General features: G+C 69.0%; 5 protein-coding genes across 5 annotated transcripts in view; 2 read left to right on the forward strand and 3 right to left on the reverse strand.

The window, feature by feature from the left end:
• Window positions 1-715, reverse strand: part of CHLNCDRAFT_51897 (hypothetical protein) — a gene marked incomplete at both ends in the record, with an annotated part of 1,332 nt that extends 617 nt beyond the window's left edge. Inside the window, 2 exons of the mRNA XM_005848462.1 lie at window positions 145-389; window positions 553-715. Of these exons, the coding sequence (XP_005848524.1) occupies window positions 145-389; window positions 553-715 (408 nt within the window). The remainder of the gene's footprint in view (window positions 1-144; window positions 390-552) is intronic.
• Window positions 716-1,362: 647 nt separating this feature from the next.
• On the forward strand, window positions 1,363-2,227 carry CHLNCDRAFT_51898 (hypothetical protein; the record flags this gene model as incomplete). Its single annotated transcript, XM_005848273.1, has 5 exons — window positions 1,363-1,411; window positions 1,471-1,625; window positions 1,777-1,834; window positions 1,927-2,002; window positions 2,122-2,227. 5 exons carry the CDS (start codon window positions 1,363-1,365, stop codon window positions 2,225-2,227), a joined length of 444 nt encoding a protein of 147 aa, XP_005848335.1.
• A 394-nt stretch (window positions 2,228-2,621) lies between these two features.
• Window positions 2,622-5,741, reverse strand: CHLNCDRAFT_51899 (hypothetical protein; the record flags this gene model as incomplete). Its single annotated transcript, XM_005848463.1, has 7 exons — window positions 2,622-2,903; window positions 3,097-3,692; window positions 3,855-4,569; window positions 4,704-5,075; window positions 5,206-5,413; window positions 5,515-5,579; window positions 5,652-5,741. The coding sequence occupies 7 exons, from the start codon at window positions 5,739-5,741 to the stop codon at window positions 2,622-2,624; spliced, it is 2,328 nt and encodes a 775-aa protein (XP_005848525.1).
• A 185-nt stretch (window positions 5,742-5,926) lies between these two features.
• On the forward strand, window positions 5,927-15,186 carry CHLNCDRAFT_57649 (hypothetical protein; the record flags this gene model as incomplete). Its single annotated transcript, XM_005848274.1, has 31 exons — window positions 5,927-6,138; window positions 6,293-6,448; window positions 6,611-6,678; window positions 6,834-7,154; window positions 7,315-7,403; window positions 7,553-7,656; window positions 7,810-7,882; window positions 8,063-8,124; window positions 8,300-8,375; window positions 8,521-8,533; window positions 8,677-8,751; window positions 8,938-9,006; window positions 9,197-9,254; window positions 9,421-9,515; window positions 9,746-9,855; window positions 10,023-10,143; window positions 10,335-10,448; window positions 10,596-10,788; window positions 10,980-11,059; window positions 11,228-11,352; window positions 11,539-11,715; window positions 11,894-12,022; window positions 12,191-12,269; window positions 12,434-12,610; window positions 12,742-13,124; window positions 13,436-13,700; window positions 13,793-13,919; window positions 14,068-14,223; window positions 14,355-14,430; window positions 14,543-14,687; window positions 14,824-15,186. The coding sequence occupies exons 1-31, from the start codon at window positions 6,027-6,029 to the stop codon at window positions 15,184-15,186; spliced, it is 4,191 nt and encodes a 1,396-aa protein (XP_005848336.1). The 5' UTR covers window positions 5,927-6,026.
• A 272-nt stretch (window positions 15,187-15,458) lies between these two features.
• The window catches only part of CHLNCDRAFT_48751 (hypothetical protein), a gene marked incomplete at both ends in the record, with an annotated part of 9,978 nt that continues 7,218 nt past the window's right edge, over window positions 15,459-18,218 (reverse strand). The window contains 9 exons of the mRNA XM_005848464.1: window positions 15,459-15,622; window positions 15,775-15,826; window positions 16,029-16,151; window positions 16,400-16,564; window positions 16,727-16,825; window positions 17,141-17,290; window positions 17,512-17,567; window positions 17,779-17,880; window positions 18,059-18,178. Of these exons, the coding sequence (XP_005848526.1) occupies window positions 15,459-15,622; window positions 15,775-15,826; window positions 16,029-16,151; window positions 16,400-16,564; window positions 16,727-16,825; window positions 17,141-17,290; window positions 17,512-17,567; window positions 17,779-17,880; window positions 18,059-18,178 (1,031 nt within the window). The remainder of the gene's footprint in view (window positions 15,623-15,774; window positions 15,827-16,028; window positions 16,152-16,399; window positions 16,565-16,726; window positions 16,826-17,140; window positions 17,291-17,511; window positions 17,568-17,778; window positions 17,881-18,058; window positions 18,179-18,218) is intronic.

Raw genomic sequence — 18,218 nt, forward strand, 5'->3', positions numbered from 1 at the left:
CTGACATCAGGGGTGGTGGGCGGAGGGTGCGAGGGCCAGGCCGTGGGATGGCAGCGCAGGATACCTGCTGCAGCAGGTGCCCAGCCCAGCCCTCCAACAAAGCACGGCCCGCCCTGCCTCAGGCAGCCAAGGCAGCGAGCTCACCATGCCGCCGCGGTTGACGCGCTGCGAGTTGGGGAATAGCAGCTTGACCTCCTTGGCAAACTGCACGAGGCGGCTGGAGGGGTCGCGGGAGGTGGTGATGAGGATCTTGGGGTCGCGCTCGCCCGCGTGCGCGTACTCGTCGTCAATGTGTGTGCGCGGCACCGCCGTGTTGTCGTCCTCGAGCTCCACCTGGTGGCGCAGTTCTGCCTCCTCGCGGCGCAGCTCCGAGGGGATGGGCTTGCCCTCTGCAGGCAGGAAGCGTGGGGTGCGCAGGAGCAGGATGGCAGGCCTGGGAAGCAGCATAGCGGGTGGGGCAGCCACAAGAAGCGACCGCCAGGAAGCGGCAAGAGCGGCGGTGGCGGCCGGCGGCATGACGCATGCATGTGCCTGTGCCCCGCGCCCGGCGACCTCCGCCCGCCCGCAGCATCAACTCGGCGGTCCCAGGCACCCAGAACGCGCCTTCTAGCGCCTGCCGGATTTTGCGCTTCTTCTCATACAACTCCTTCTCCTTGCCCTCCAAGCTCTTGCGGAACAGGAACTCCCGCCTGAGCCGGGCGTTGCGCCGCAGCATGGCTCAGCGCCGCGCCTGACAGCACGGGACCCTCGGCGGCTGGTGTGTTGCCGGCAAGAGGTGAAGTTTGCCGGCAAACCGGGGCCTGTTGCCAGGGAAGGATCCCAATGTTTGCATGCAATGCCTGAAGCAGTCCTCTGCTCTGCCCTGCTGTGCCTCCTGCTGTGGTTTGCACGCTCCTCTTGCAGCCTCGGAGCGATTCAGGGCATTCTTATTAGCTTCTGACGGCTGTGAGGTGTGTGTGTAGGCGTGCACAAGCCTCATCTCCTCTTGGTCCACATTGGCCAAACCGCCCCAGGCCCCACACTCGGTTGAGACGGCCCCAGAGACCGGGTGCAGGATGAAGCGGCGGCTAGGCCTGGTGCTTGCGGTGCTTGCGGTGTGGGGCGGCACCATTGCGGCGGGCGAGGACCAGTGGGACCCATCCACAGGAGAGTGGCGGCTGGGACGGGCCACCCACTACAGCGCCCCAGGAGACGTGTGGACCATCCACGACGGCAGCTGCACGCACAAATACATCTGGCCTGACGCCGGGCCAGGTGAGGCATGGCTGTTGCCATCTGTTGACCTGCACTTGGCTGCCCCATTTCCTGCCCCTGAGGCAAGTGTTGACAGCGCCCACCTTTGCCAAGCCCTTGCAGGCTGGGATGCTGGCGCGCTCGACGACCAAGCCGACGACTTCATCGGCTCCTGCGGGTAGGCGCCCCAATGACGTTGTAGTGTCAAACGCGGCCAGCCCTGCGTGCTCCCAACAGAGAGGCAGGGCATCCCCCTGGTTCCATTCCACACCTGCAGGCGCTGCTACGAGGTCAAGTGCGACCCGCGCAAGTTCACTGACGGCTATGGCGCGGTGCTGGACCGCAGCACCGTGTGCTACAACGCCAACGCCAGCGTGGTCATCCAGATTGTGGTGGGTGGCCCTACATGCCTGGAGGGAACGCCTGGGTGCAGGGCCAGCCAGTGGCCCACCACCTTGCAACTCTGCGGCTTCAGGTAGCCTGGGCGGAAAGTTGCCACGGTGCGCTGTGCTCACCCGCCCTCCACATGCATGTGCTGCGCAGGATGCCTGCCCGTGCAGCTACCCAGGGAACTACTATTCCAACAAGCGCTGGTGCTGCGGTGGGTGGCCCCAGCCTTCTTGCCCCACCCTGCATGCATGCAAAGCAGTCATGTAAGCCCAGAATAACGAGGTGCGCCCGCTGTGCCTGCAGGAGACGTGGACCACATTGACATGTCCGTCTGGGCCTTTGAAAAGCTGGCAGACCTGAAGTGGGGCGTCATCGCGCTGTGAGCTGGGGCCGGCCGGCGCTGGCAGGGAGCAGGGCAGGCTGCGCCAGTGACTGTGCACTGCATGCGCTGCATGGTATGCTGCTTGCTGAGCCTCAACCACCCTGTGTGCCGTGCAGGAAGTACCGGCCAGTGCCCTGCAACTATGTGCCCGCCAAGCCGGCGCCCAAGCCGGCAAAGGTCACGCCCGGCATCCCGCCCCCGCGAGGAGCCCAGCACCCCTGACTGGGCAGCGCATGCTGTGCCAGCGCCAAGTTGATGTAGCATACTGTGAGAGCGAGCAGGCGGCACTGCCATAGCAACAACGACAGCAACACTTTTTGCCATCTTGCGATCCTCTTTTAAATCCCTTTGCCTCAATCCTCTTGCCCCTATCCTCTTGCCACACTCTTGTCCCATCTCCGCTTGCCCACTCTATTGCCCCATCTCCTCCTGTCGAGGGCCCAGTTGCGCGTTGAGTTTTGTTTCCATGGTTCTCGCGTTGTTTGTGGTTCCATGGTTCTCTTGATTTCTTAGAAAGAATTTATAGAGATGTGTCCCAGATCTGACAGCAGTCTGCAATTCGGTTGGTGTCGGTCACTCGTTCAGGCAGCAGCGTGGTCAGAGCACAGGCGGCCCCTCACGCCACCGGCGGCAGGCTGCGGGTCAGCTCATGCAGCTGCTGCGGCGTGAGCAGGCGGAAGCGCCACAGGTTGAGCAGGTAGGACAGCAGGCAGCGGCGGAAGGGGCCATCCCCGGCCAGGCGCGCCGCCTGCTGCGCCGCAAACTGCTGCACCGCCGCGGGCAGGTCGGCGTCTGCGTGCAGCGGGTGCTTGTGCACAAACAGGTTCCACTGAAACATGAACTCCCGCTCCTCGGCGCACAGCCCCGCCTGCTCCTGCAGCCGCTGGCGGCAGTCGCGCTGCGCACGGCAGAGGCGGGGAGGAGGGGAGGGCGGCGCTCAGGCACAGGCACCACGCAGGGAGGGCACCAGCCAGGCGGCCAGCAGCTGCGGGGCCTCGCATGGACGCTGCATGAGGCAGGCCACCGGCAGGATGCCCAGCTGGCCACCAAACAAGCCACACCGCGTGGCGCCCCCGCCCCCGCCCCCGCACCTGCCACTCCAGCAGGTCGTCCTCGCTCTCCGCCAGGCAGTCGCCGCTGCCAAACAGCTCCTGCCGGGTCATGGCCACGCAGGTGCGGCTGTGATAGAACTTGGGGCGCCCATCCTGGGTCAGCATCTCCAGGCCGTGGCCCTGCCGCCGCACCGGCGCCGCGCCCTTGCGTCCTCGCCCACGCCCGCCCACCCTGAGGCGCCGCGCGGCCGCCGCCGCGGCCGCCCTGCCGCCGCCGGCATGCCGCGCGGCGGCGGCCAGCTCGGTGCTGGCGCCGCTGCCGCCCGCCGTGGTGGCGGTCGGGCCCAGGCTGCTGCTCAGCGGCGCGCTGCTGCTGGGCGCCTCGCCCGGCGCGGGGCCCTCCTGCGCCAGCAGCCCCGCCGCTGCCTCCGCCTCCGCCTCCGCGAGCTCCTCCTCCTCATCCCGCGGGTAGCGCCCGCCCTGGCCCAGCCGCAGGCTGCGCTGCGCTCGAGGGCAGTGGTACATGAGGGGGCGCAGGATGTGGGTGCGGGACAGCAGCGTGCCCAGCGGGTGTGACTCCAGGGTGGCAGGCGCCAGCTGGCGGGGCAAGAAGCCGCCCTGGGCATCGCGCCAGGCTGCGCACAGGGGGCAGGCAGGCAGGCCGGCCTGGCTGTCGACAGCTTGCCAAGCGCTGAGAGGCATGTTGCAGTGGCCAGCAGGGCGGCACGCGCAGCGAATCCATCCACTCCACGGCCGTCGCCGCCGCCGCCGCCACGCAGCAGCGCTGGCCAGCCTACCCGGCTTGCAGCGCAGGTACACTTCCAGGTCGCCTCCGGGCAGCGCATCAGAGAAGTAGCAGCTCTGGTAGCTGTGGCAGGCCTGCAGGTGCTGCTGCAGCGCGGCGTAGCTGTGGCAGCGCAGGCCGCGGCAGGAGGACAGCGGGCAGCGGAAGCCGCGCAGCTGCGCGCATGCGGTGCGGCCGCCGTCAAAGGAGGTGAAGAAGAAGGTCAGGAGGGGCTCCAGCTGCTGCTGCTGCTGCTGCTGCTGCTGCTGCTGGCTGGGGGGTGGCGGCTGCGCGCCCTGCTGCTGCGACGCTTGCGCCTCGGCTGCCGGCAGCGCCGCCTGCGAGGCACGCCCATTCTGATGCTGCTCCCCTGCCAGCACGCCGGCCTTGCGTTTGGTGCCGGCAACCGCGGCACCGGGGCCGACTGCCTCCCGCTGCTCCCGCCCCCGCTCATCCACCTCGCCTTGCCTGCTCCTGCCGCTTCCGGCTGCCGACCCCACGCTGATGCCATACCAAAACTGCGTCCGGATGCTGCTGCTGCTGGCGCCATCGCTGGGGCGTGTGCTGCCGCCGGCACTGCCGCTGCTCCTGCTGCCGTTCTCGCCCCGCTGCGGCCCCGGCCCAAACTGTATCCACGGGAAGGAGATGGGTGGGGGCGCTGCTGAGCTGTCGCTGGCTGCGGCTGGCTCGTGCGTGGTCAGCACGCCGTCCAGCTTGGTCAGCGGCCCCTGCGGGTCAACGTGCGCGGCGGCATGAGGCACAGGCAGGCACGGCACCGGCAGCCCGCCAAGCGACGGCATCGGGGTGCGCTGCAGCAGGCAGGTGGCGTCGATGGCGGGTCAGGCGCCGCCGCCGTGCTCACCTGCTGCTTGCCGCCGCCGCTGCCGGCCCGCAGGGGGTCTCCTAGGTGAACAATGCTGTAGGCTACCGCCGAGCCGCTGGGCACCAGCTGGAAAGCTGCGGCGGCGGTGACGCTGGGCGAGACCACCTTGCAACCTGAGCCGGCTGCTGCCGTGCCGCCGCCGCTGCTGCTGCTGCTGCCACCTGCGCGCCGGCGGCAGCGCTGGCAGGCCATGCTAACCAGCAGCGCCAGGCGAGTGCTGCGCTGGTGGATCAGCACCACAGCTAGGCCCGCGGCTCGGGGGCTGCCGCCCAGCGGCAGCTGTACCGCCAGCGACGCCTCCTTGGCGGCCGCCGGTACCGGCATGGCGCGCGCTGCGATGGGCACATATCCCTGCAGAGCAGTGCATGGGCCCCCAGGGCGGGGCTATGGCATTGGCGGGGTATGCAACACAAGAAGAGGAGCAGCAGCGCCGCATCGCGTGCAGGCAGGCAACAGTGAGCACTACGGCTTGGCGCCGCACCTCTTCGCCGCTGCTGTGCACCACGACGCACAGCGCTGCAATGATGACGTCTTTTGCTGTGCTGCCGCCGGCGTCTGGTCTGCTTGGATCCGCCGTGCTGCCCTGTTGCGTTGCTCCCGCCACTGCGTGCCCGTTGGCCGCTGCATCTGCCCCTGGCTGACCGCCCGTGCTCGTTGCATGCAGATGCAAGTGAAGCACTTGCCCAGTCCTGCACCAGCGCACAAGGAGGCCCGTTTCCCAGGCCTTGGAGAACAAGCAGGCCGGTATTGCAAGGTGCCTGCTGGGCGGCGCGCAGCGGCGGCGGCGCACCGGTGTTGTAGGGCCCGCCTGCCAGAGTCCACATACGACAGGTTCCTCCTCAGGATGTTGGGTGCCTGCAGCAGCAGCACACACAGACTCAGCAGGCGGCACGCGGAGGGGGGCCTGGGGCGAGCTGGCGCGGGCACCTTGATGGATGCTTGGCGAGCGCCGAGAATCCCAGTCAGCTCAACAGTGTGGAGGTGCGCCTCCAGCGCCAGCGCGGTTGCCTCCGCCATTTTTTGTTATCACCAGCGCTGGCGGCCCTGCCAGTCTATGCTTGCCATGTGTGTCGAAACAATGGACAGTGTGATTTCGTTTTTGGACAGTGTGATTTCGTTTTTGGACTCAACTTGTACCTCGTACCTCGCAGGGTCGCGGGTGTTGTGAAAACGGCACCAAACTGCCTAGATGGCAGCCACAGCAATCCCATCAATGCGCTAATGAGCCTTAGAAGACCAGCCAGAGCAGGCAGGAAACCCTACCCTTCCCCATAGACTGATCGGCGAGGGCCGCATCCTGCAATGAGGGCCCTGACGTCGATGGCGCTATGGGCCCTGCTCGTGGCACTCGCCATCCCGCCCATGGCCCTCTCCGAGACTGCCTGCGACGCTGTCGGCAACAGGCTCGACTGCGGTGACCGTCGGCGGCCCACATGTCCCCTGCTTGTGCCGGCATGACCCCCATGTGCATGCCAGAGACCCCCGCTTTGCCGCCCACACACCGCCGCCAACACCGCCGCCTTGACACTTGTTTGACCCTCCACGACTTCCCTCTCCCACCCCCGCAGGCTACCCGGGCATGTCCCCACAGGAGTGCGAGCAGAAGGGGTGCTGCTGGCTGCCGGCAGCGTTCCCGGGGGCGCCGCACGTGGACCTGCCCTGGTGCTTCCGCCCAAACGCCGAGCCCAGCGAGTATCGAGTGGCCGACCTGCGGCAGGGCGAGGGTGGGTGCTGCCGCGGCAGGCCATCGCGCCCGCAAGCCACATGGCTGGCTGCATGCGCATGCAGGCTTGCGGCGGTCCTGCTGCCGCACCCCACGCCGCCCATCCACCTGCCTGTGCCGAGCGGTGTGTTGAGTTTGCCGGCGCGGCTGGCTGGCGTCGCAGGCGGCAGCCTGCAGGCCAGCCTGGCGATCTCCAAGCGCACCCAGCCGTACCTCGGGGAAGACATAGAGGTGGGTGGGGTGGGTGGGGGGGGGGGCCTCACCGCCTGGCATGCCGCTGCTGCTGGCCGGCTCTCGCGGGGCTGGCTGTGCAAGGCTGTTAGCATGATGCTATCCTGCTCCCCCAGCGATCTTGCCACCCTCTGCTCCTTCCCATTCCCCCACAGAGCCTGCGACTGGATGCGGAGCCCCTGAGCGATGCCGTGCTGCGCCTCAAGATCGGCGACGCCGCCGTGCAGCGCTGGGAGGTCCCGCAGTGGCTGCTGGCCTCTGAGCTGCTGCCTGGCAGCAGCGGCGGCCCGGGCGGGGCTGCTGCTGTCGGCGGTGGGAGCGGCGCCGCCAGCACGGGGCCGCTGTTTGAGCTGAGCGTCAAGCAGGAGCCATTCAGCCTGGAGGTGACTCGCTCCCAGGCGCAGGCGGCAGGCGGCAGTGCCGGGGCCGGGGAGGGCGCTGGCCGCACCGTGTTCAACTCCACCGCCACACGCCTGGTCTTCAAGGCAAGCGCCGCAGGGCCGGGGCTCAGCTGTGTGGCAGCATTCCATGCATGGGCCCCACGGTTTCTGCATGATGCCCGCGCACACCTAGACAGCCTGCTGCGCCGCCGCGCCTCGCCCAGCCTGCTCCCCCTTCCCGCCCTGGTCCCGGCAGGATCAATACCTGGAGCTTTCCACCTGGCTCAGCCCCTCTGCGGTGCTGTTTGGCGCAGGCGAGCGCGCCTCGCACACCCTGCACCTCGAGTGAGCCCCCGCCGCCTGCCCAGCCCCCGGTGCATGTGCCCTGGGGCGGGTGCATGCGGTCCTGCCTGCCGGCTGCTGCCTGCCTGCTGGCGTGGCTGGTGCTGCGCCGCCGCCTCGCAAGCCTTGGGCCGACCTGCTGGCCGGCGCAGGCGCAACGGCATGCCGCGCACGCTGTGGAACCACGACCTGGGTCCCACCTTCCCCGAGCAGAACATGTACGGCAGCCACCCGTTTGTGATGGCGCTGGAGCCAGGTGCGGGTCGTCGCCTGTGTGTGTGGCGTGCGTGGGCGCACAAGCGCCTGCGGTGCGGCCTGGCACCGTCCAAGCCCGCTGACAAGGCTGGCTGCGCGCACGCCTGCCCTGCACAACATTGGAGGTGATGGAGTTGTGCACCGGCTGCCGCAGATGGGACCGCCTGGGGCATGCTGCTGCTGAGCAGCAACGCCATGGACGTGGTGCCCTCTCAGGACCGCCTCAGGTGCGGGGCTGTGGAGCGGATGTGGTGGCGGTGTGGTGGCCGGCCACATGCCGTGCTGCGGCTCTGCAGCAAGCACATGTGGCAGCAGCCGACTGTCTGTCGCCCGCTAGCCCAACCCAAGCGTACCGGCGGGCTGCCCCCCCCCCCCCTGCACACCTTTGCCGGGCCCGTGCCGCGCAGCTGGCGGGTAACGGGCGGCATCCTGGACCTCCTGCTGCTGCTGGGGCCCACGCCCCTGGCTGGTGAGGCCGCCTGCTGCTGCTGCTGCTGCTGCTGCTGCTGCTGCACCAGGGCGGGTGGGCCAGCAGCCCCTGGCCCGGCGGCCGCCTCCCTGTCTGCCGCTCGCTGCCTGGGAGCAGCAGCCCCCCTGCGTCCGCAGCTCCCATCCCTGGCACTTGCTCCCGGCCCTGCTTGCAGTGCTGGACCAGCTGACGGCGGTGGTGGGGCGGCCAGCCATGATGCCTTACTGGTCGCTTGGCTGGCACCAGTGCAAGTGCGTGCCTGCCGCTGTGTGGAGTGGGGGCCGGCTGTTGCCGCCACTGCTCCCTAGGTGGCAGCCTGCACGCCGGTGGCTAGGCTAAGAGTCTGTCGCCAGCGCCGCTCACTGCCGCTTCCTTGTGTGTTTTGTCTGCCTGCAGGTATGGATACCAGGTGCGCACGCCGGGTGATTCCCTGGGTTGGGGCATCCCGGCGGGTGCGCCGTCGGCCCGTCTCCCCGCGGCCCCTCTTGACGCACTCCCTGCGCTGCGCTGCCCCCGTCCCTTCTTGCCTGCGCTGCCGTGCCTGCCCTGCAGAGCGTGTGGGAGGTGGAGGAGGTAGTGGCCAACTACTCCAAGGCGGGGCTGCCGCTGGAGGCGATCTGGACAGACGTGAGCGCAGCACAGCGCAGCACAGCACAGCACAGCGCAGCACAGCACAGCACCGGCGCCCTGAGCCCAGCTGGGCTGCTTGCAGGCTCAATGGCGTGGTGGGCCGAGCACATCAGGGCTGGTGTGTGAGGGAGCTGCTGAGCCGCTCCTCCGCCGGCGTGCATGTGTGTGTGCGGTGCGCCGCAGATCGACCACATGGATGGATGGCGCGACTTCACCTTCAACCCGACAAACTTCCCGCTGCCAGAGATGCGGGTGAGCGGGGCTGCCGCCGTTCCCTGAGCCGCCGTATGCTGCGCAGGAGCTGCCTGCGGGATGCTGCGCCTCACCAGCGCCTTTCAGTGCCCCCCTGCCCGCCTGCCTGCCTGCCTGCACTCTGGAGGCATGTGAGCCCCAGCCCTCGGTCTCCTGAGCGGCCGCCTTCCCTCCCGTGCCCCCTGCGCAGCGCTTTGTGGCGGGCCTGCACAGCAAGGGGCAGCGCTGGGTGCCGATAGTGGACCCAGGCAAGGCGCCTTGATGCCGCAGCCTGGGGCCCACCTGGCATGGCCGTTGAGCGCCACACAACTCTTGCCCCGCGTGCTTCCAGCAGAAAACGGCTGCTGGCACCTGCTGGATGCCCTGCGCACACATCACCCACCTCGCGTACCCCACAACTCCACACGACCGCAGGCATCAAGGTCGACCCAGGCTACCCCGCCTACGATGCGGGCCTCAAGGCCGGCGCCTTCATGCGCGGCGTGGACGGCGAGCCCTACCTGGGCTGGGTGAGGCGCTGGCTGGGCTGTCGCTGCGCGGGGCCATGCGTGGACCTGGCATACTGGCCGCGTGGCGTGGTGCTGTGCTGTGATGTGATGTGATGTGATGTGATGTGCTGTGCTGGGGCATGCTACCCCTCCCAGTGCTGTGTGCTTCCCGCTGCGTGCCCAAGTACCGCGACCGGGCTGCCGCCCACCTGCGTCCCAGCTGCCTGTGCTCCCACCCTCCACACATGCAGGTGTGGCCTGGCGCCAGCCACTTCCCCGACTTCCTCAGCCCCGCCGGCCGCGACTACTTTGCCGTCCAGCTGGAGCAGCACAGCCAGATGGTGCCTTGGGATGGCATCTGGTGCGATCGCGCTGCCCGCTTTGTTCGGCCACCCCGCTGGCTGGCTGCGCCGCCTGTTGTTGCCTGTTCTCGGCTGTGACCCCCCAGGCTGCCTCCTAGCCATACCAGCAGCGCCGCTCAAGTTGGCTGCCCCCGGCTGGTGGCTTGCCACTGTTTTTTGTGTGCAGGATCGACATGAACGAGGTGTCCAACTTCTGCACAGGCACGCAGTGCCACATGCGGCCCGGGGCGCCCGCCACGCCCCTGCGGGCTCCCTCCAGGGCCCAGCTGCGAGATGACCCCCCCTGGGTGCGCCGCCGCTGGCTGGCTGGCTGGCTGGAGCCGGTACCTGGGCGGTGCTGGTTGGCAGAGCGGGGGGGACCCATCATCACGCGTGACGTGGCGTGCTGTCTGTGCCGTGCTTTGCATGCTTTGCATGCTGCACTGCGAAACCTTTGTTGATGAGTGCCCCCCCTGGGCTGCCCCTGGTGCCCCTGCAGGTGTGCCACCTGGACTGCCAAGAGCCTCAGGGCCTCAACGCCACCCAGCTCCGCTGGCTGCACCCGCCCTACGACGTCAGCAGCAGCCTGCAGCGCCTGCCGCTGGGCACCAAGGTGGGGGCGTCGCCCGCGGCTGGCCTGCGGCAGCAGGCTGGGAGAGGCCGCCCTTGGCTAGGCCACGGCCACGGCCCCGCATCACACCATCTGGCATGCACCGCACCCCAGGCTCCCGCCGTGGGCCCCACCTGCCCCTGCGCGCAGGCCATGTCGGTCCTGGCCTCCCACCACGACGGCTCCGTGCAGTACAACACCCACCAGCTGTACGGCCTGAGCGCCGTGCTGACCATCTCCCGCGCGGTGCGCGCCATCCTGGGCAGGCGCCCCTTTGTGCTCAGCCGCAGCTCCTTCCTGGGCACGGGCGCCTACGCGGCGCACTGGACGGGCGACAACTCGGGTGGGGCCGGGGCGCGCTTCGCTGTCGCCTGCTGTCGCCTGCTGTCGCGTGCTGTCGCCTGCCGCTAGGGAACAGGACAGCCGCGTTGGGCTGTCTGCGTTGCTTGCTGCGCTCCTGGCTGGGTTCCTGCCGCCGCATCTGCTCTGCCCAGGCCCACCCGGCTTCGCTGCCTCGCCGCGCCCCGCCCGCAGCCACGTTTGAGCAGATGGCATGGAGCGTGCCGGGCGTGCTGAGCATCGGGCTGTGGGGCATCCCCATGGCCGGCGCCGACGTGCGGCCGCAGCCAGCTTGGGGCCATGACCCCGTCCCGCCCCCTGCACTGCCTGCACACCTCTGCCCCCTGGACCTCACCCCCAGACCTAGGCTGGCCCTGCCATACACCCCCACCCCCTCCCCCATCCATCCATCCATCCTTTCCTTCCCCCCTCCCTGCCCGCAGATCTGCGGCTTCATGGGCGACCCCACCCCTGAGCTGTGCGCCCGCTGGGCCAGCCTGGGCTCCTTCTACCCCTTCGCCCGCGACCACTCTGACCTGCACGGCGGCTACCAGGAGCTGTACCGCTGGTGCGGGGTCACCGTACCGCTTCGGGGCTGTGGTACTTGGGGGAGTGACGGGTCATTGGGGGCAATCAGCTGCCGGCATTACCTAATGCACGGTCCCGCTCGAGCTGCTGCTGCGCAACCCTTTCGTCTGCTGCCTGTGGCCTGGCCCCAGCCCCCACCCCTCCCCATCCCCTCCCCCGCTTGCAGGCCCGAGGTGGCGGCGGCGGGCAAGGCGGCGCTGGGCCTGCGCTACCGCCTGCTCCCCTACCTCTACACCACCTTTCACACCGCCTACCAGACGGGCGCACCCGTCATGCGCCCCCTCTTCCTCAACTTCCCGCAAGACCCCAACACCCACGCCATTGACAGGCGCGCTCCGTCGTTGTGGGGCTTGTGTCCCTCGCCTGCTCAGTGGAGCTGGTGTTTAGAGGGGGAAAGCCTTCACTTGCACGACCCGTGGTGCCAGGGCAAGCATGCAGCATGCGTCGAGCCCCCGCAGCTCCCCTCCCCTGCGCTGCCCACCTCTCGCCTCCACCGCTCCTCTGCCGCCTGCTGCCTGCAGGCAGTTCATGGTGGGCCCCCACCTGCTGGTCAGCCCCGTGCTGCAGCAGGGCGCCACCAGCGTGCGCGCCTACTTCCCGCCCGGCACCTGGCACAGCCTGTGGGACACGGGGGAGGTGGTGGAGGCAGGGTGAGCTGGGGCAGCCTGGCCGCTGCGTGGAGGCCGCTTATGGCTGTGATGGCGCTGGAGGCGCGACGCGCCAGCTGGTGCCAGCAAGGATGCTGGGCGCGGAGCGCTGCCTACCTAGCCGCGTGCAGCTGCTCAGCCCTGCTTGCATTGCGCCTGCCCCCCGCGCAGGGAGGGTGGCACCACCGTTGTGCTGGATGCGCCGCTGGCGGGGCTGGGCTGCATCCCGCTGCACATGCAGGGCGGTTCGGTGAGCCGGCGCCGCCTCCCTGCTGTGCATCCCATCCATGTGAAGCCGCGACCTGCCCCGGCTGCCAACACCGAGCACCGCGGGATGCGCTGCTCGCCACCGCACACCCCACACACTCCCCGCGCCCTGCCCCGTACTGCCCTGCCTGGCATGATGGGCTGCAGGCGCTTGCGATGCAGCAGGGCGGGCTGACCACCGCCGAGGCCAAGCGCAGCCCGCTGACCGTGGTGGTGGCGCTGGCGGGGGTGCTGGAGGCGGGTACGGCGGGCGGCGCTGCGCTGGGCGGCGGCAAGGCGCGCATCAGCGCCCATGTGTACAATGATGGCGGCGAGGAGGTGGAGGTGCGTGGGTGGTGCGGAGGTGGGGGGGTGGGGGGGGTGATCGGATGCTCATCAATGCAATTCCTTGCAGGGAAAGCCCGCAGTCGAAGAGAGCGCCTGCCATCTGCTGAGGCATGCTTGCTGCCTTGCAGGTGGGCACGTCTCTCTGCAACTTCCTGCACATCGATGCCACCTTCAGCCCCCAGCCCGTCAGCCGCAGCCACGCGGCGCAGGTGCTGCTGCAGTTTGGCAGCCCCAGTCAGCTGCGCTCAGCCGGCGCCGGCAGGTGCAGCCCCGCGCGCGACGCAGAGGCTGCGGCTGCGGCGGACGCCGCGGTCGAGTGGCCAGTCCTGGGCGGCATCGAGGTGCTGGGCTGGCACCTGCCCGTCGAAGCAATGACTGTGGAGGTGGTGCAGCGCACAGACACCTGCGGCGGGCTGGAGGTGGTGCGGAGCCTGGCCCCACCGCACGGCGCGGTGGGTGCCGGCCTGGCCGGGCTGCGCCTCGACCTGTCGGCGCTGGGCCACAGGCTGCAGTGCCCCTTTGGCCTGCGCCTGTCTTGGCGCTCCGCCGACTCAATCGACTCCGCCTGAACGCAAACAACCTTCTTTGGCACGGCCACTGCGTCCATGATATACCTTGCTTGTAAATTCTGCACAGCACCTGGTTCCCAACAAGATTCACCAGCAATCAGGCAATGTGCTGCCTAAATGAATGCCCCCGGCGCCGCCGCCGCTGCATCGCCAGCTGGATTGGAAAGCGTGCACTGATGATGAGTTGCGGGCTTCGCGTTTGCCGTTCGCCATTATCGCCGGCATTGCCGCCTCATCCCCGCTCGATTGGCAGCGCCTCCAAGATGTCAGGAAGGAGCGTGACCAAGGCGCTGGGGGCGCGGCAGCAGAAGCGGGTGTTTGCGCAGCTTGCCCACTCGCCTTGCGGGATCGAGCAGCTGCAGCTCACCAAGGCGTACGGGCTAGGCGGCGACCAGCAGCACAAGCACAGCAGACTGTTCTCGCCCGCCGCCGTTGCCGCCCGCGGAGCGGACAAGGCAAGCAAGGCGCCCCCGCTGCTGCCCTGCACTCGCTGCCAGGAGCCCCACTGCAGGCTACAAGTAGGGACGCCGCCTTGTCGCCACGCTGACCCACTCCGCCGCTGCCGTGGCCCCATCTCTGCTGAGCCCGCCCCCGCCGCGCTGCTTTGCAGAGCTTTGCAAGCCCGCCGTCGCACTCGGATCAAAACGAGGAGGACAGCATCAGCATGCAGAGCGCCGCCACGCCCGCGCTGTGCGGCAGCAGCTGTGGCAGCGCCCAGGAGGACGACGCCTTCCCAGGTGGGTGGTTGACCTGGCCTGCGCAGGCTGCTGGCAGCTGTCATAGCCTGTCGGGGCTGCTGGGTGCTGATTCCACCTAGGCAGCAGCCTGACATGGTGGTCAACTGGCAGCCACCCCTGTGCTTGTGTGCAACTCCCGACGCTGCAGAATTTGTCGCCACCAGCATCGTCGACCCGCTGCTGCCAGCCTTCCTGTTCCACCTGGGCAGCACGCCCGTGCTGGCTGCTCTGACGCAGCTGGAGCAGTGGGACCTGCACCCCGTGGGGGCCCACGACTTTGGAAGCCTGGCCGTCACCATTGCAGGTGGGTGCTGGAAGGGCAGCTTGCACTCGCTTTGTGGTTGATGGGTGCAGGCCTGGCAGCCCACCCAGTGCAGTTTGTGCAAGGCGGCCGATTCGCGCTCTCTTGAGAGATCTGCGACACGGGTGCTGCAGGCATGCTGGTGCTGTGCCGCCGCGCCGCTGTGACGCCTGGAGAGCTGACGCCGGAGCTGCTGCTCACCCTGCTGTGGTGAGCAGGGATTGTGCAGGGGCGTCTTCGGTCGCCCAAGACGTCGGCGCAGCACCCACGTCCCCTGATGGGTGCCTGCTGCCCTCCCGCGCCCACGCCCTGCCCGTCGCAGGCTGCTGGAGAATGCACACGGCAGCCAGTACCGCCCGCTGAAGTTCTGCCTGCCCTCCTACCTGCGCCTGCACCCAGACAATGCCACGCACAGGGAGGAGCTGGCTGAGCACTACAAGCGCGCCATGGTGGCGCTGCAGCTGCAGGTGGGGGATGGCCCTTGTGCTTACCAGGTCCTGCGAGAGTGCTAGGTGGTGGGAGAGCAAGTTCGTTGCTCTGTCATGATTTCCATGCCATTGAGGCTGAGTTGTCCTGGGACTCTGCCCCGCCTCGGCCATGCAGGTGCTGCAGCGCTGCGACTGGCGCGTGCTGCTGCTGCACGGCGGCGAGCTGGATGCAGCGCTGGACGACCTGGATGCCCACTCCTGCTTTGACGACCTGTGCACCTTCGTGGAGGCGTGCGCAGAAGCCAACAGGCCGGTGCTGGGCAGCCACGGCCACAGCCCGGACATGGCCCGCGCAGCCGCCAGGGCCAGCGCCCACGGCCGCAGCACGCAGGCCGAGGCGCGCTGCCGCAGCAGCACCGACAGGTCGGGGCAGACGGGCGGCCTGGACGGCTGCTACTGGGAGCTGCCGGCAGACAAGGGCACCGGCGCCGGCCAAGGCAGGCAGCGCCGCAGCGTGCTGGCGCCCCGGAATGCCTAAGCGCCCACACTTGATCCCCTGGCCTGCACATGACCATCTCTCACCATGCCCGCTATTCGCTATTCAATCCTCTGCGCAACGAACGAATTCTTTTCCTGCCAGCACTGCGACCCGCCCATCACTTTGATTCCTGCCCCGATTCGTTCCCCATTCTTCGCCGCATGGCCCCATATCGCTTGACATTCTTACAACCAGGAATTGCTTGCATGTGTGCAAGCATCACGCTACTAGCAGTGGCCAGGCCGCAGCCGGTCGGGCACAGGCACGCCGCCTCAGTGCTTGCCGGGTGTGCTGGCCCCCACGCCCGCCAGCCCAGGGATGACGCCCGGCGCATCCGAATCCTTCCAGCTCTGCGTCACCGTCTTGACGCGTGTGTAGAACTGCACCCCCATCCTGCCATACATCTGCAGGTCGCCATAGAAGGAGCCGCGCCAGCCTGCAGGAGGCACCGGAAGCGAGACGGGGCAGGTGGCACCGAGCCTTTTCCCTTGGCTGGCGGCAGGGCGCACAACCGGGCGGCGGCAGCTCAAGCCAGGCAAGCAGCCGCCTCCCGCGAGGGGCATGCACAGCGTGGCGCCGGCGCCGCACCCGTGAAGCTGAAGTAGGGGAGGGGCACGGGGATGGGGATGTTGATGCCCACCTGCACCCAGGGGGCCGCCGCGTGGGCCAGGCAGCCAGGCGGGGCTGGGGTGAGAGCCGCAGGACGCAGCTGCACACTGCGCTGCCAACCAGTGCCCCTGCCTCGCTGCTGCCACGGCATTGCACCCCCCACCCCCCAACCCACCCCACGCGTTCACACACATACGCGTGCACGTGTGTGCCGCCGCCCCCCAGCCCCTCACCATGCCCACATCCACGTCCTGCTGGAAGCGGCGCGCGGCGGCGCCGCTGGCGGTGAACAGCGCGGTACCGTTGCCGTGCTCGTTGGCGTTGATGATGGAGATGGCTTCCTCCAGGCTGTCCGCCTGCGCAGGGGGCGGGGAGGTGTGGGAGGGGGGGGGGTGGCAGCAGGCGTGGGGACGTAGAGGCAGGGTGTGTGGCGTTGGCGGTGGTGGTGCTGCTGCGCAGGTGCGCGTGATTGGGGGGATGGGAGGGTGCTGTGGACACAGCGCCACACACCACGCCGCCCCCTGCTGCCTGTCTCTGATGCCGCTGCTGCCCCCGCACGCCCGCACCCGCAAACCAACCGCACACACACACCACACACACACACATCCCGGCCCCACCTCCAGGCAGACCAGCACGGGGCCGAAGATCTCCTCCCTGGTAGCACTCCATGCCCGGTGGTGACCCCGCTCAGGATGGTGGGACCCACCCAGTTGCCGTCGGGGTAGCCCGCCACCGAGGCGCCGCGCCCGTCCAGGTCGCACACCGCGCCCTGCGGGTGAGGTGCTCGCCCCCGGTGAGGGCTGGCTGGCTGGGCTGGCGGGTGGGGCGCTGCGTGGACTGCTGTCGCCCTCCACCCCCTCCTCCCGCGCTCCAGCCCATGTGACACACAAGCGCACCCACCCGGCCACCCCCGACCCACCCACCCACACACCTGCTGTATGCCGCTGGCGATGAGGCGCTCGATGCGCTGCTTGGCCTCTGGGGAGATGACGGGCCCCAGGTCGGCGCCCGCCTCCCACCCCGCATTCAGCTGCTCGGCAGGCAGGCAGGGGCGCAGCAGGGCAGTCAGGCATGGGGGCAGGCATGGGCGCGGGCAGGCAGGCACACGAGGCAACCACTCTGCCAAGCAAGCTGCTCCACTGGGCGCCACGAGCGCAGCATTCGCTCTCGTGCATCATAGGTGCCCTTCCTGCCCGGGCTATCCACCACCCTCCAGCTCCTGCTTCCCAGCCCACCACCACCCACAGCCAGGCCCCCATCCGCCCCCGCCCTGTTCCCTGCCTGCCCCCACCCCCCACCCCCCACCTTGAGGCTCTTGGCCTTGTCCACCAGCGCCTGGCGGTACCGCCCCATGCCCCCCACAAACACCGCCGCCGAGATGGCCATGCAGCGCTGGCCCCGCCGCGCCAAAGGCCGCGCCCGTCAGCGCCGCCACCGTCGCCTCAGGGTTGGCGTCCGGCATGACCACGGCGTGGTTCTTGGCGCCCATGTTGGCCTGCATGTGTGTGGTGTGCGGCAGTGGTGGCGGTTTGTGTGGGTGTGGGTGTGGTGACTGTTGTTGGTCGGGGATGGGGAGGTGCAGGACATGGCAGGGCGGAGCGCGGCGGGTGCCTGCCGTGCTCCTCGTGGTGGGGGGCAGGCAGGCAGGCGAGCAGGTGGGTGGGTAGGTAGCCGCCGGGTTCCTCCTCACCACCACCACCACACGCCCACACACACCTGCACGCGCTTGCCGTTGGCGCAGCCGCGCTCGTAGATGTACTTTCCAGCCGCGTCTGCAGCGGCCGCGGGCGGCCGGAAGGGCAAGGGGCGGCCATCTCAGCCCACCGCTGAACCAGCCAGGCGCGTCCGCTTCAGGTTACTTGCCATCTGTGCAGCCAGCTGCCCCGACAGACACCTGTTAGTAGCAGTACCTGTCCTGTAGCAGTACCTGTCCTGTGCCACCCGGCCATGTGCACCCCACCCCAGCCCACCGGCCCCGCCCACCCGAGCCCACAAAGGAGATGGCGGCGATGTCTGGGTGGTCCAGGGTGCGGTTGACGGTGTCGTGGGTGCCATGCACCACATTCAGCACGCCCTTGGGCAGGCCTGCGGGCAGGGCAGCCAGGAGAAGGGAGGGGCAGGCAGGGGGACCAAGTCGGGCAAGCTCGCTCATGAGCAGACAGCGGGATCCAAACGGTCGGCCGGGCGCCAGCCAGCCGCGAAGGTTTCTCCGCGAAGGCACGCAGAGGGGCCGCTGAACAAATGCCCCGCCGGCCGCACCCACCCGCCTCCAGCGCCAGCTCAGCCAGCATCATGGCGGCCCCGGGGTCGCGCTCCGAGGGCTTCAGCACCATGCAGTTGCCGGCGGCGGTGGCCATGGGAAACATCCACAGCGGGATCATGGCTGCGGGTGTGGGTGTGGGTGTGGGTGTGGGGTGAGGGGT

The sequence above is a fragment of the Chlorella variabilis genome (assembly GCF_000147415.1).
Source record: "Chlorella variabilis unplaced genomic scaffold CHLNCscaffold_8, whole genome shotgun sequence".
Lineage (NCBI taxonomy): Eukaryota > Viridiplantae > Chlorophyta > Trebouxiophyceae > Chlorellales > Chlorellaceae > Chlorella > Chlorella variabilis.